Source organism: Ictidomys tridecemlineatus, chromosome 15 (genome assembly GCF_052094955.1).
Source record: "Ictidomys tridecemlineatus isolate mIctTri1 chromosome 15, mIctTri1.hap1, whole genome shotgun sequence".
In the NCBI taxonomy this organism is placed as follows: domain Eukaryota; kingdom Metazoa; phylum Chordata; class Mammalia; order Rodentia; family Sciuridae; genus Ictidomys; species Ictidomys tridecemlineatus.
Genome location: NC_135491.1, coordinates 52,355,993 through 52,369,314, shown reverse-complemented (window position 1 = coordinate 52,369,314; position 13,322 = coordinate 52,355,993). Strand labels below are relative to the sequence as shown.

Sequence of the window (13,322 nt, the reverse complement as noted above, 5' to 3'; positions counted from 1 at the left end):
CAACTGTTTTAGCTAACATCTGCAAAACCCCCAGGCCCGCGGAGGGCACTGTGTATATACGCCACAGAACCTACGTACTGGAATGCCAAGTGCTATTTGTAACAAACCCCTTAAGCTTTGGCAAATGATCATTTAGCCAATATTCAAGTGTTACAGAATATTACTTAGGGTTACAGAAAGCATGTGAAAAAGGTACCCCAGATTCCAATGGCAGAGTGATGATAGAATTTTATTCTTTCCTCCTGGAACACTTCGCAAGCATCAGTGCGGGTGGGAGGATCACTTTACTCTAGAGTCATTTGAAGATCGAGCTCTGACCATCTTTTGGTTCTGCCACTGCCCCTGGAATTTTCCTATCTATACAGTGAAGACTGGGTTGCAGAGAAGCCCATAGAACAGCTCATGGAAGAGACAGAGTGGACCTAGGGAAACTGGCTTGTCTCTTAAGCTGGAGACAACCTCAAGGTCAACGCCCACCTCCATTATACTGGCCTCAATGAAATCCCAGAGGCCCACTTCATGGCAGGGATCCTGGGGAATGCTGCTGCCCCTGGGGCACCTGCCATGGAGGAAAGGGAGGGCAGGTGCTGACAGCCACCAAGCTTCAGCCACATCTAACAACAGACTAAAAAGGACACTGCCCTACACATAAGATAAATGCCACATAGTCACATGTTATCAAGAGCTTATTATCTGCCAGATCCTCTCTCTTAAGCATTTAAGAAAGCATTAGCCTATTGTGGGGGAAATCAAATGACACTGTAAATACACTTTCCACTCTTGAAAGACTTCTGCTCTTCCAGAGAGATATCAATAGAAATCAACTAGGAAAAAAGGCAAGGTTTTTACTTTCACATGCAGGAAAGTCGTTCACATCTATCTGATCCCTATACCTGGTGTTTTCTGATGCTCTGTGCATAAGCTCACCCCGGAGACCTTTGGCTAGTTTCTGGATTTTGATCTAGTAAGTCACAGCTGGCTTGTAGCATATTTACGAAGGAAGGACTTTTCACAAGATGCTATGACATCATCGAGATTAAATTCTATCTCAAAGTTAGGTTTTTCCCCCAAAATAATTAAGGCAACCAATAGAGCAAGTTTTGCAGTCATGCCCCTGATTGTGTAAGTCAACCCATCTTCAGGATTTGTGTACTCAAAGCAATGAAAAACAAAACCATGTCCAAAGTGAGTGACGTAATTCTGGGAGTGGACCTTCGGATACAGGAAGTAGTCCAGCGGCACCAGGAACACATCTTTGACTTCATCAGGATTAGGCTGGGCCTGGAAGTTGTGGTCTATAAAACCCACTACTGGGGTTACCAATGTATCTTTCTAAAAGCAGAAAATAAAATACATCAATTAAGAAGGGCAGTGATATTGTTTCAAATGTCAAACTCTTTGCCACTTCTATGTTAGGTAAGCCAAGGGCATCAATTACAAAGGTGGGTAGTGAAGGGGGAAGAATTTGCTCTAGAAGCAAACTGACAGTCTTTGTTCATCTCAATTTCTCAATGGAGTTATTTTGGAAATACCCTTAAGACTCCACATAGTCCCTCACTTAATGGGAGATGTCTGCCGGACCTGAGGAGGCAACTGTGAGATGACTCTGAAAACATTATGTGTCATGAACATAAACTGGTATGAAAACTGGTGCCTTCTGTTTAGAATAGTGTAAAAACGACACTTACAAAAACATCCCTGTGGCTTAGGGATGTGTGTGAGTGTATCTGCATCATAAATTCCTCTCAGCAGGAAAAGATGCATGAACGAAGCAGAAGTATTACTTGCAACAGCCTTGGTCTCTAGAGTTGCTGGTCTTCATTCAGTTCTTGGATATTTACATTAGATGAATTGTGGTTATAGCCATATGCTAGAATACTATGAAGCAAAGAATGTGTAAATACCTTTCCCTCACAGTAAAGACTAAGGTATTCTCTCTCATCAACAGAAAAGTGACATATTAGTTATGGCATATTTCCATTTATGGGGAATTATATAAGATATATAATTATATATATGATATATAATTATATATCAGATATATAATTATATATCTGATATATAATTATGTATATAAGATATATAATTATATATCTCATATAAGATATAATTTTATATATAATGACATATAAATTACTTTTTCATAACATACATATTTATATTATGGTGGGGGGATTTCTATTTATATCCACAAGTGCTTGCAAATGAATGAGTTCTGTTTGGTGAAAGATGCTCCGTCCTGGGAATCTTGAGGCCAGGACTAAGTTGGGTATAGGAGCTGGTAAGAGGGCCAGAGGGCCACAGCCTGCCTGGGAGAGGGAGGGGAGGGGGAAACCAGCAGCACCCACTCCGGTTGTGACATCCCAAGATATCCCCAGCCATCCCCAAATGTCCCTAGGATGGGAGGAGATTGCTCCAGATCACTCCAGTTTAAAAACCATTGAGCCAGGTGTAGTGGTCCACACTTGTAATCCCAGCTGCTTGGGAGACTGCAGCAGGAGGAACTCAAGTTCAAAGCCAGGCAGAGCAATTTAGTGAGACCCTAAAGAACTTGGTAAGACCTTGTCTCAAAATAAAAAATAAAAAATAGCTGGGATGTGGCTCAGTGGCTAAGCACCCTTGGGTTCAATCCCTGGTACTAAAAAACAAAATCAAACAAACAAAAACCCACCAAAGCATATTATGCTCATAAGTGACCGATAAATGGGGTTTCTTGTGATACAGCTTAGAGTTAGAAAGGGCCAAAACACACAACAACATGCCCCAGCACGTTCACACCCAACACCTTTCTTTACAGCCTTTGTTCATCCCAATTTCTCAATGGAGACATTTTGGAAATACTCTGAAGACTCCACATAGTCCTGTGCTGGTCTGGGTCTGCAATGAGTCCCAGAGGCCTGGGTGGAAGGCTTGGGCCTCAGCCACTGGTGCTACCAGGAGGTGGCTGAAGCTTTAAGGGGAAGTTAGGTCATTGGGGGCATCGAAGGGGTTGCGGCTCTCTGTCTCTTCCACCTTCCTCTGTTCACTCCCCTGCTGCCAGAAAGCAAGTACTTGTCTAACATTTGCACCCTGCCTTGATGTCCCACCTTGCCACAGGCCCAAAGAAAGGTCCTCCACCGAGACCTCCAGAATGGGAGCCCCCACAAACCTTTCACCTGTAAACCCATCGTCTCCCAAGAAGTGAACACTGCCCCACCAACCATGCATGTGAACCCAGTAGCTCCCAAGGGCCTTGAAGTGAAGCTGCTCTCACGTGGGGACCTCTTAAACATTATGTCTCAATGTGTCAACAGTGTTCTGAAATAAATCCCTAAAATGTGCTAGGGGATTTGCAAAAATCAACTGAAAAAGAGTACCCAGTAGAAAACACTATTGAAAAAAGAAGGAAGGAAGGGAGGGAGGGAGGGAGGGTGACACAACTGGAGTAAATTACACATTTCTTATCTAATCCCATGTAAACTGCCCTCCCCCACCCCCCACACCCCTCCCCAGACACACACACACACACACACACACACACACACACACACGACCGTGCATGCAGTTATTGGGCAGCCACGAGCTTCTTCCAGTCTAACCTCTTCTGAGTGACAACCTTAACCCTCCTGTTTTCAAATGGGCTTAATATAAGAGAAAGTCTCAGAATCACTGACCTTCACAACACTACTCCACCCAGACTTGAAGCCAAATGGAAAACAAAAGCCAAACTAAGCCACTGGCTTTTTAGTGGTTAAGCAGAATGGGATCATTCCTTCGAAATAAAAATATACCTGGAAGCTCAATATATCAAATACAAAAAACCTTAAAGCTACGTCTGTTATCTTGGGGTGAGGGCACCTGACCGCTGCAGTGTCCTCCCCCAAACCATGACCCCAGTTCAACCATGAGAAAAACATCAGATGGTTTACAAAAATACTTGACCAGTGCACCTCAAAAAAGTCATAAGTCTGAAAAATCCTCATGGACCAGAGGACCAAGGAGACGTGAAAACCAAATCCAATGTGGTATCTCAGATGAGACCCTCCACAGACCAGAGACAGCAGGAGAAGCTAGCAAATGGCAAATGAAATGTGGACTGAGTTAGCCATCGTGTACTAACACTGACTCTTTAGTTGTGACAGATGGCCTACAGTGATGTAAGATGAATTCCTTTTGGTTTTGTCTATGCTGTGTTAGCTTATACTATCAAGGAGATCCTGAGTCACACAAAAATACAGTTACAAAGAGGAGTTTCCCACAACTTGCCAGCTCAGGGCTCTGCTCAATTGCAAAAACAAGTACCCATAGGGTAAAGGTAATGCCCTGGTTTCCTTGGGGATAATATTTGTTACATAGCACACTGGAGTATTTTTTTTAAAGCAAATTCTCCAAATAAATGTATCCTGGAACAAAGTAAATATGAACTGAATGCTAATGAAATAATTCTGAAGCATCCACAGCACCTGGTCTGAAACTCACTGATGAAGCTCAACCCTTTCACTTCTGGGGAGGGAAAGAAGGGTTGGCTTGGGGCCACTGGGCTCACAAATGACAAAGTCCACCCAAGAACCCAGGCTGTGAACTCTTGGGCAGCACTCTTTGGGGTCACACTTGGTGGAGTGAGTGTGGGATCCTGAGGCGGCAGATCCCCTGGGCACCCGGGAGGGGGACGAGAATCCTTACTTCAAACAGATAAGGCACCAGGCGGCTGATGACCTCCACTTGCTGAGGACGCAGCCCCACCTCCTCCTGCGCTTCCCGCAGAGCTGTGGCTATGTCATCCTGGTCCGTGGGATCCCTCTTTCCACCAGGGAAGCAAACTTCTCCAGGTGACCTTCTTAGCTAGGCATGGAGAGAACAGAGGTGACGTGTGGATCTCAGGGTGGCACCATTCCCTCACTCAGCAGATGCCTACCCAGCTTCTGCCCACCATCCCTAGCCGGGGGGCATTAGATGGTGAGCAAGAAAAAGCATGCAAAGTGTTTCTTTGAATCCTTAAACAAAGAAAAAGAAATTCTAAAGAATTCCCCTCACAGCTAATTTTTCTCTACCTGTTCCCAAAAGATACCACCTACACAAACAGATTGACGTTGATGGAGAAAGGCTGAAAGGAAGGATAATTTTATAAAGGGCAAAATTACTCACGGAGCACTTTGCCAAGTCCTTTAAGGGGCTCACCGCGTGTCAGGCAACAAGGACTTTCCTCCCTGGATCCTCAGCTCTATAAACCACTCTTTTTTAAAAGTATTTTGAATAAGGTCACATAATAAAAAATTAAAGCATTTAAAAGGGAACAGCTCCTGGGTGCGTGGAGCATGCCTGTAATCTCAGAGGCTCAAGAGGCTGAGACAGGAGGATCGTGAGTTCAAAGCCAGCCTCAGCAAAAGAGAGGCGCTAAGCAACTCAGTGAGACCCTGTCTCTAAAATAAAATACAAGATAGGGCTGGGGATGTGGCTCAGTAGTTGAGTGCCCCTGAGTTAGATCCCTGGTTCCCCACCCCGCAAAAAAGGGAATAGCTCGGTGATAGTTAATGTATTGCCAGTGTTGTACAACCACCCGCTATCTAATTTCAGAATATTGTCATCACCCCCAAAAGAAATCCACTACCTGTTAAGAGGTGATCACCTCTTACCCCAACACCCACCAACTGTCTGTCTCTGGGTCTCTCCAGTTGGGATGTTCTATGTGAATGGAGTCCCATGTGGCTTTTTTGCCTCTCCCTTGGCGCAACGACTATGCACATGTGTTTCACTCTGTTCACGCATCTATTCATGGACGGACACACAGGGGAACTAGGGCTCAAAGAGGTTCCACAACCTGACAAGGTTCACACAACGAGCTGGAATGTAAATCAAGGTTTAATTCTAGCACCTGGGTTCTTAATTAGCACACCTTCAATTCATCAAGAGCTTATTAGGATACAGAAAATACGGTCACTGGAGTCATTAACAGAAACCTGTGGCAGCATCTCTGTGTATCTTGTAAAAGAACAGGGGTCCCTCCTGGCCCTCTATTGCCCCTTCCACCCCATCCCCAATTCCATTCCTTCTCCACCTCAGGAGAATTTGAGAAGAGAGTATGTCTCCATCTGTGGCATCCTAAATATATCCCTCTTTCTCATCTGTCTCAAATGATTTCTCTCAAGTCCTGAGCAGGGAGAGAGGCACAATCCTTCCACCCTTCTCGATTCTGGAGGATCCAAATTCCCAGCAAACTGGCCCTCATTTCCCTTATGCCCACCCCATGCAGTGCCCAGTGTCCTCTCCACTGAACTGTCGACGAGACCTCAGCTCAGCAAGACTCCTGGCCTCATCTCAACTGTCTGCCCTTCCCAGAACCGTGTGATGGTGACGTGGTTGAAGTATGTGCCACAGGGTCCCGCCTGTGCTAGCGACTTCACCATGAGCAACCCTAAAGTCTCTCCAGGGTTAGGAGCTCCGCCCAGGGCTCATGGTGGCATCCTTAGCGCTGGGGCTGATGAGGCTGCATAAGATCAAACACAACGCCTGCTGTGGTCTGAATGCCTGGGTCCCCTGAAGATTCATGTGTTGAAATTAAATCTACTTCAGTCTGACCGTAGGCGTTACCTGGCTGCCTGGGCAAGAGATGCCCTGTGAGGCCTTCATTGCCGGAGCTTCCCGGCTCCCTGGAGTCACATAACTGTGATCCCAGGAGACGACTCCTGGAGGATGGGGAAGAGGCCTCCGATCATCCGTCCACTTGACTTGGATGTGTGCCCTCCCACTCGCCCTGCAGCTTGGAGCAGTTCCTACCCCAGGATTCACCCCTAAAAGGAGACTGCAAACTGCCCAGTGTGTCGTGGGGAAGGGAAAAGGGGGCAGCCGAGTGGGCACAGCTCTGGCATGCCAGAAGACCTCCGGGATGGCTGTTGCCCTCTGTGTTTTCCTTTTCTCCTTTTTGGGGTCCATCTTGTCCACCAGACTCCTCTCAGAGCCTGGGGCAACGATGCCGCTGCTTCAGGGCTTCAGGGCTCTGCTCTGCATTATCCCCTTCCCCCACCTCCCTCCCACCTTCCTTCCCAGCTCTCTGGGGCTCGAAACAGGCAAGAGAAAATTCAAGAACAACACAGAGACTGAAGTCTTAGGAAACTGGGCTGAAACTTTAGTCGGCTTCTGAGTAGAATTTCATAAGGTTTTGTTTAATAAAAGTTTTATAGTATTACAGAAGAAGAGATTGAGAGCTTCTGTTTTGAGAGTCCTTTTTAGCAAAGCCAGTTTGTGAAGAGTCAGCTTTAGAAAGGCATCTGGAATTTCAAAACAGCATAAAATTTTCTTAAGGGTAGAGTTAGCACAGATCTCAAAAGGTCTTTACTCCCTATTAATTGGAATAGGCATACAAAGCCACTTGAGTTGAGCTGGTATGCTCTGAGATCTTTTTGAGATGCTTTCAACATACACTTAAAATCAGGTCCACATAAAAAACAAAATGAATTCTGGAGCTGAAGCAGCCTGATCTTATTTGCCAATTTGCCTGCTCACTCACCACAGCGACCTCATTGTTCTAATGGTCTTGAGAAGGGGTGTCGGGACAGCATTACTTTATCCCGACAAATGTTATGATATAAACCTTTAATTTTAGTTTAGAATACAGATTTTAGTGTGCCCCTGTCACCAGCTGCCTTGGAGTTAAATATAATGACCGTAAATCGCTTTTTTCAAGGTGCTGTAACCAGAGGTCTATTTCTTGTGCACTCTGAGACCTCTTGGGTGGGTGGAGTGAGGTCACATGGCAGGACCACGCCCATCAGCCTTCCCTTCCCTGCTCTCAGAAGGAGCCCCGATGACAGCATGTGTGAGGAGGTGGCTATGGGAGCCACACCTGTGGTGCTCCCAGTTTATCAGCAGGAAGGACTTGAAAATGTGGGTTTCTTTCTTTCTTTTTTTTTTTTAAGGCTTGCCCTGGGCTCCCATACAAAGGCAGAACTCCTCTGAATGCAACAGGAGACCTACCAGCTTGAGGGTTTGGTCTTACCTAGATCTTCTACGTTATTGTCTGTCTGGTAATTCAAACAATAGATTTAAGTGCCAGGCCTGTGCTTACCGGCAGACCTGGGAACAGATCCCCGTGAAGCCCCTCCCTCAGGAACCTCAGGATTTTTACTGCTGTGTGTTTGTGTCATTAATGTCTGGCCCAGACCAGAAAGAATCCACATGTGTCTCCTTCCAAGTCCACAGGTGTGCAGTAGACAACCTCAGCTCTGCTTTCTTTTCTAACAAAATACTTTCCATCATTCTGTTTAAAAAGCCCAGTTATACCATGGTCCATTTCTTTTTGTACTTGGATAATCTTGAAATTTCCATTTCCCCAATTCTTCCTCCCCCAACAGCAAGGCAGGATGACAGCACCCAGGGATGCAGGGGTAAGCCAGAAACCCTATTCCCAAACCAATCTTCCTTTCAAGTGAAATCATTTATCTTAAATTTCAGGCCATGTCTGCCACTTGACACAATGACAGCTGTAACTACGGAATTCTTGCCAAGTGCCAGAGCTGTTTTAGGTGCTTTGCAATTGTTACCCCGTGAAACCCTCACAGCAGCCCCTCGAAGGAGGTATTAATATGTTGACCTCATTCTACAGTGAAGAGAGAGAAGCACAGAGAGGGTAAGGAACTAGGACAAAGTCATACCACGGGCCAGGAGAGAGCTTGCCCTCCATGTGGGCAGCTAGCTGGCTTTAGGGCCGCGGCTGCTAACTTGCACGTTCCAATATTTCACATCATCCCTGGGGTGAGCTCAGCCTAAAGCAGTGGTTCTTGGCAGGGGTAATTTTATCCCTCCCCAACATCCCTTCCAGGGAGGCACAGGCAAGGTCTAGAGGCAATTGTGGCTACCACAGAAGTGTGTGTGCTACTGGCATCAAGAGAGCAGAGGTCAAGGATGATGCCTGACATCCCATGGTGCATAGGACAGGTCCCCAACAGAGTCATCTGGCCCACACTGTCAATGCACCACGACTAGGATAACCCTAGTCAAAAATATTTTAAATTAAATGCTGGCTAAATTCCTTATTTTTCTTTCCGAAACCTCCCCCTCCCCCAAGCCCCATCCTGTAGCTTCTTATACCCTCCCAACATCATGATTTTGAAAGTTCATTGGAGAATCAAGGCCTCAAACTGTGCACAAGTCACAAAACTTGATGCTGTTTTCAGACATCCTGAGATGATGGCAACAGCCTCTTGTTCACTTACCTTCTCCGACCGGCGGGTGAAGAGCAGGTGAAGTTTTCCTTCTTTAACCAATAATGGCAAAAGGATGGAGTATTTGTGAAACGATAAGTGATCATATTTGGTCCCAACATCAAGCTTTTTCAAACGGGCTTTCGCATCATCTATCAAATTGTTTCTGAAATGAAAACAAACCAAACATTTCAGTAACCAGAGTTATGGCAGAAATTTTTCAGTCCTGCCTATATTTCTCCTTTTGTGTGCCTTGGAGTTTACCATTTCTGAGTCTCAGGGGATTTGTCAACAATGTGGCAGAAATACTAGTATTTCAATAGCATGATTTTTGGTAAGATTGAATGAAGCAAAAAACCACTAAGCACAGAGTTACGTACATGAGTTTACTTTGAAAAATCTAAAATTAAAGAATGGTAAAATGTTTTTTTCAATAATGCAGAAGTTGAACTTTGAAATCCATAATTATATTCAGACAAGATAAGCTCACTAAGAAGGTCATTATAAGGTTAGATCATTTTCTGTTTCCTGGCCCTTATGTCAAGGTACCAGACCCTATGTCTTATAACGGTGCCTCTCAACTGAGAAGCTATAGAATCACCTAGAAGGCTGCTCACAACACAGTCTGCTGGGTCTACTCCTACTGATAACTCAGTAACTTTGGAGTGAGGCCTGAGAATTAGCATTTTAATAAACTCCCAAGAAATGGTGTTGCAGATGCTGCTGCAGAATAGGGGAACGTATGCTGAGAACCATCCCCTGACAATGAACTCGTGTCTGGATAAAAGCACAAATGGTGCCCTTTTCATGGGGATTTGTTTTGGTCCTTTTGACAAGTCCTTTTTATGTATTGGGTTGAATACTGTTCCCCCCAAATTCATATGCACTCAGAATATTACTTTATTCAGAAATAAGATCTTTGCCGATATAACTAGCAAAGGGTCTTATGATACAATCCCCCTGGTGACTTTACGCCTGTAAGGAAGAGGAGACAACATGGAGAGATAGGTGCACACAGGGAAGTCCTGTGAAGATGGACACAGGGACTGGAAATATGCCATTACAAGCCAAGGTATGCCAGAAGCCCCCAGGTGCTGGAAAAGGCAAGGAGGTACGCCCCAGAGATTTCAGAGGGAGTGTGGCTCTGTCAACACCTTGATTTTGGACTTCTAGACATCAGAACTAGAGAATAAATTGTTGTTTTAATCTACCTGGTTTGCTGTACTTTGTTATGGTAGCCCTAGAAAATGAACACACTGGTTTTAATTTTGTGTAGGAAGGCTGTATTACATAGTGAGTAAAATCAGATGTCTAAGTTAGCCAGAACTGGTTTAATAAGGGTACAGAAATAACCTCTCTAACCCTTGCTGTGATCTGTGACATGCTTGAGTGTACTTATGAGGATTAAGTGACATTCACATACTGAGGCTGGCACTCAGCTGCTGCTCTATGATTGGTAACCAATGTCATCATCATCAGAAAAAAAAGTTGTTTGCTTCTTTTTATGTGGCAGGGTGCTCACTAATGTGGTTGGGCAACACCATCGATTGAAAAAACGACCAACGTCCTCAAAACAATCACTGGCAAAGGACTTCAGAGTGTCCCCTGCAAATAGGACTCTGTCCAGAAAACGAAAGGGGACAGTACGGAGTGGGGAAGGACCTTTCCAAGGACAGCTCTTAAGAAGCCCCCAGAACTGACCAGTGGAATCAGTAGAGGTAAAAGACTGCAAAAACATGTCTGTCCACTGTAGGGCTGGCCCTTGGAATAATCACCAGGAAAGCACCAACAGCAGCTCTGGGCAGGGCTGGCAGCAGGAGCTCCCCACTCTTTTCTCACAGAATCCTCGCAGCAGCCCCCAGGTGAGAACCTGATTGCGTCCAGATTCAGCGACACTAGGGAATAGCCACTAGGTCACTAAGGGACTAGCCATCAGGGAACCTGAGGTCATCAGAGGACCTGAGGTCTAGTTGCAGAGACGCGGCTGGCAGAAGAGAGAAGCCGGCTGCGAAGGGGAAAGCGCTCTGTCCCCGCCACCAGGAGCAAACCTACGCCTGTGTGAATCACGCTGGCTGAGGCCTGTCAGCTCCTGGAGGGGAAGGTGGAGCGTCCTGGGGCTGTGCACTGCCCAGGTGCAAGGACAACGGCCAGCTAAAGGCCTGGGAGGCGCCCGGGACAATCGAGGAGGCCTGCGAGCGTAGCTAGGGTGACAAGGCCAGGAGCAGTTTACCTGCCGGTCTCCTGAAGCTGACAAGGCCGCGACATGGTCCTGAGAAGGTTTGTTTCCAGTTGGAGACTCCCCGGCAGGGATCCGCCCGAACCCGCATGCGCAGAGCGGCCTTGGCCTAGGCAGGCTCTGGGGGGCGGAGCTTAGCGGAAGAGGCGGGTCTAGACCTGGGGCCGTGGCAAGATTGGGCGGGGCCTGCAGCCAGGGGCGGGGCTGGGGCGGGGCTGGGGCGGGGCTGGCAGGGTTCAGGGGCGGGCCTTCCTAATCACTCAGAGCAGCTTCTGCTTGAAAAGGGAGAGGCACTTTAGAAAGCATGACATTGAGAACTGCAAAGACGTTTGAAAAAAATGAAAACAGTGCGGGTGAGGTGAGAGGATTCTGACACTCGCATCAGGATCTGTGGCTTTAGTGTCTGGGGCCACCGTTTTTTTGTTTTGTTTTGTTTTTTTAACAGCAGGAAGAAAATGAGCGGAATAATAAGCAACATATAAGAATGAACACAGCCAGGATTATACTCATCTTTATACCAATGCATCCTAAAATATAATTCGTGTATTATTATTTTATGGAAAAAGCTGTCTATAAAAATGAAAGTGCTTAGGAGGTGTGAAAGTCACACTGCGCCCCTGGGTCAGGAGACAGTAGGGCCACAGTTCCTAATGCTTTCAAAACCGATGAACCGGCATTCAGAGGTTTCACCAGGGGAGTCATGGCCAAGGCTGGGGAGGGTCCAAACCAAAAGCTCTTGACCTCCCAAAAATACTGATGGTGGGCTTTACCCACAGTAGTGCACTGAATCCTCTGAGCAGCCCCCTGAGGTAGGGTGGTCTCTGTAGAGACATCACACCGTCTGTCCTTCCTTTCCAGAGTAGGAGACAAATTGTACCATGCTTAAGACCCTACAGTTCTGGTTCATTCTGAGCTCTGAGCATCTTTATTTCCACACCACCACACTGAAGCAATGACCCTGTGTAGGTCTCACTGTGAAGAAGGAGACACACTAACTCCTCATCCAAGTGGCTCCTAAGGGCCAGGCATGAGGCATCAGCCCTTGACCTCTAAAGTCTCCAAGTGTAGTGGGGTGACAACAAACACTCTCAGCTCTGGTAATTCAGTGTGTTCTTGGCTCTGGGTGAGAAGGGAGGGAACAATGGTTCAGAGGATTGAGTTGGAAGGTGAAAACTGTTTGGGGACTTGGTCTTCTCTTCTTTAGACATCCTTTGACTCAGTCCTCATTTTTGAACATGAACAAACTAAAGCTCAGAGTGAGAGTGCCTTTCCCATAGTCACACAGCAAGTAAATGATGAAGCCAGGTGTTGATCCCATCCAGTGATCTCTACCTGGGCCTCAGGGTGTGGAGTTTGAGAGTTAGGTGGGATTTCAAGAGGCCCAGGTGGGAAAGACAGCAGGGAACAGCAGAAGTCAAGCCTGGGTGAGTTCAGGGAGTCCTATTCGAAGGGGCCCGTTGGTCAGCGTGGCTGGGACAAAATGGATGTCCTACTGAGCGGAGCCCTGGACATAGATGAAAAGTCCTTGGAACCAGAGGGAGATCTACCTTCTTTCTAAAGAAAAAGGAAGAAGAAATCTTGGTTGTAGGAAGATCTCTGTGGCAGCAGAAGATGGGTTGGCAGTGGGAGACACTGGGTGTGTGTGTGTGGGGGGGGCTTTTCTGAAAATCTGGGCCCAAGAAACCAGAAAAAAAAAATGCTGCTAAACTTTCTGAAAAGCCCCCATATTCTCAGCACCCAAAAGTCAGAGTGTTGAAGGGGTCTGGTTGGCCTTCATGCAAAATGCAGCCCCCGAATTGCCTCGGGTGGCCAAAGCTATATGCATGGTTCCTTCTTTCACGTTCAGAAATACTGCTGTAAAATTAGCTTTCACTGCTTTGATGAGACTGGAAGCCATAGCACAGGGGCGT

At 46.4% G+C, this 13,322-nt stretch overlaps 1 protein-coding gene across 2 annotated transcripts; it reads right to left on the bottom strand.

Annotated features, from left to right (window-relative positions):
* Window positions 1-210: 210 nt before the first annotated feature.
* On the bottom strand, window positions 211-11,562 carry Nudt7 (nudix hydrolase 7). 2 transcript variants are annotated; one of them, XM_005318449.5, is made up of 4 exons: window positions 11,407-11,562; window positions 9,189-9,342; window positions 4,663-4,821; window positions 211-1,332 (listed from the first exon to the last, which is right to left on the bottom strand). In XM_005318449.5, exons 1-4 carry the CDS (start codon window positions 11,439-11,441, stop codon window positions 970-972), a joined length of 711 nt encoding a protein of 236 aa, XP_005318506.1. In that variant the 5' UTR covers window positions 11,442-11,562; the 3' UTR covers window positions 211-969. The 2 variants fall into 2 exon arrangements, with proteins under 2 accessions (XP_005318506.1, XP_005318508.1); XM_005318451.5 differs by lacking the exon at window positions 4,663-4,821.
* Window positions 11,563-13,322: the final 1,760 nt, after the last annotated feature.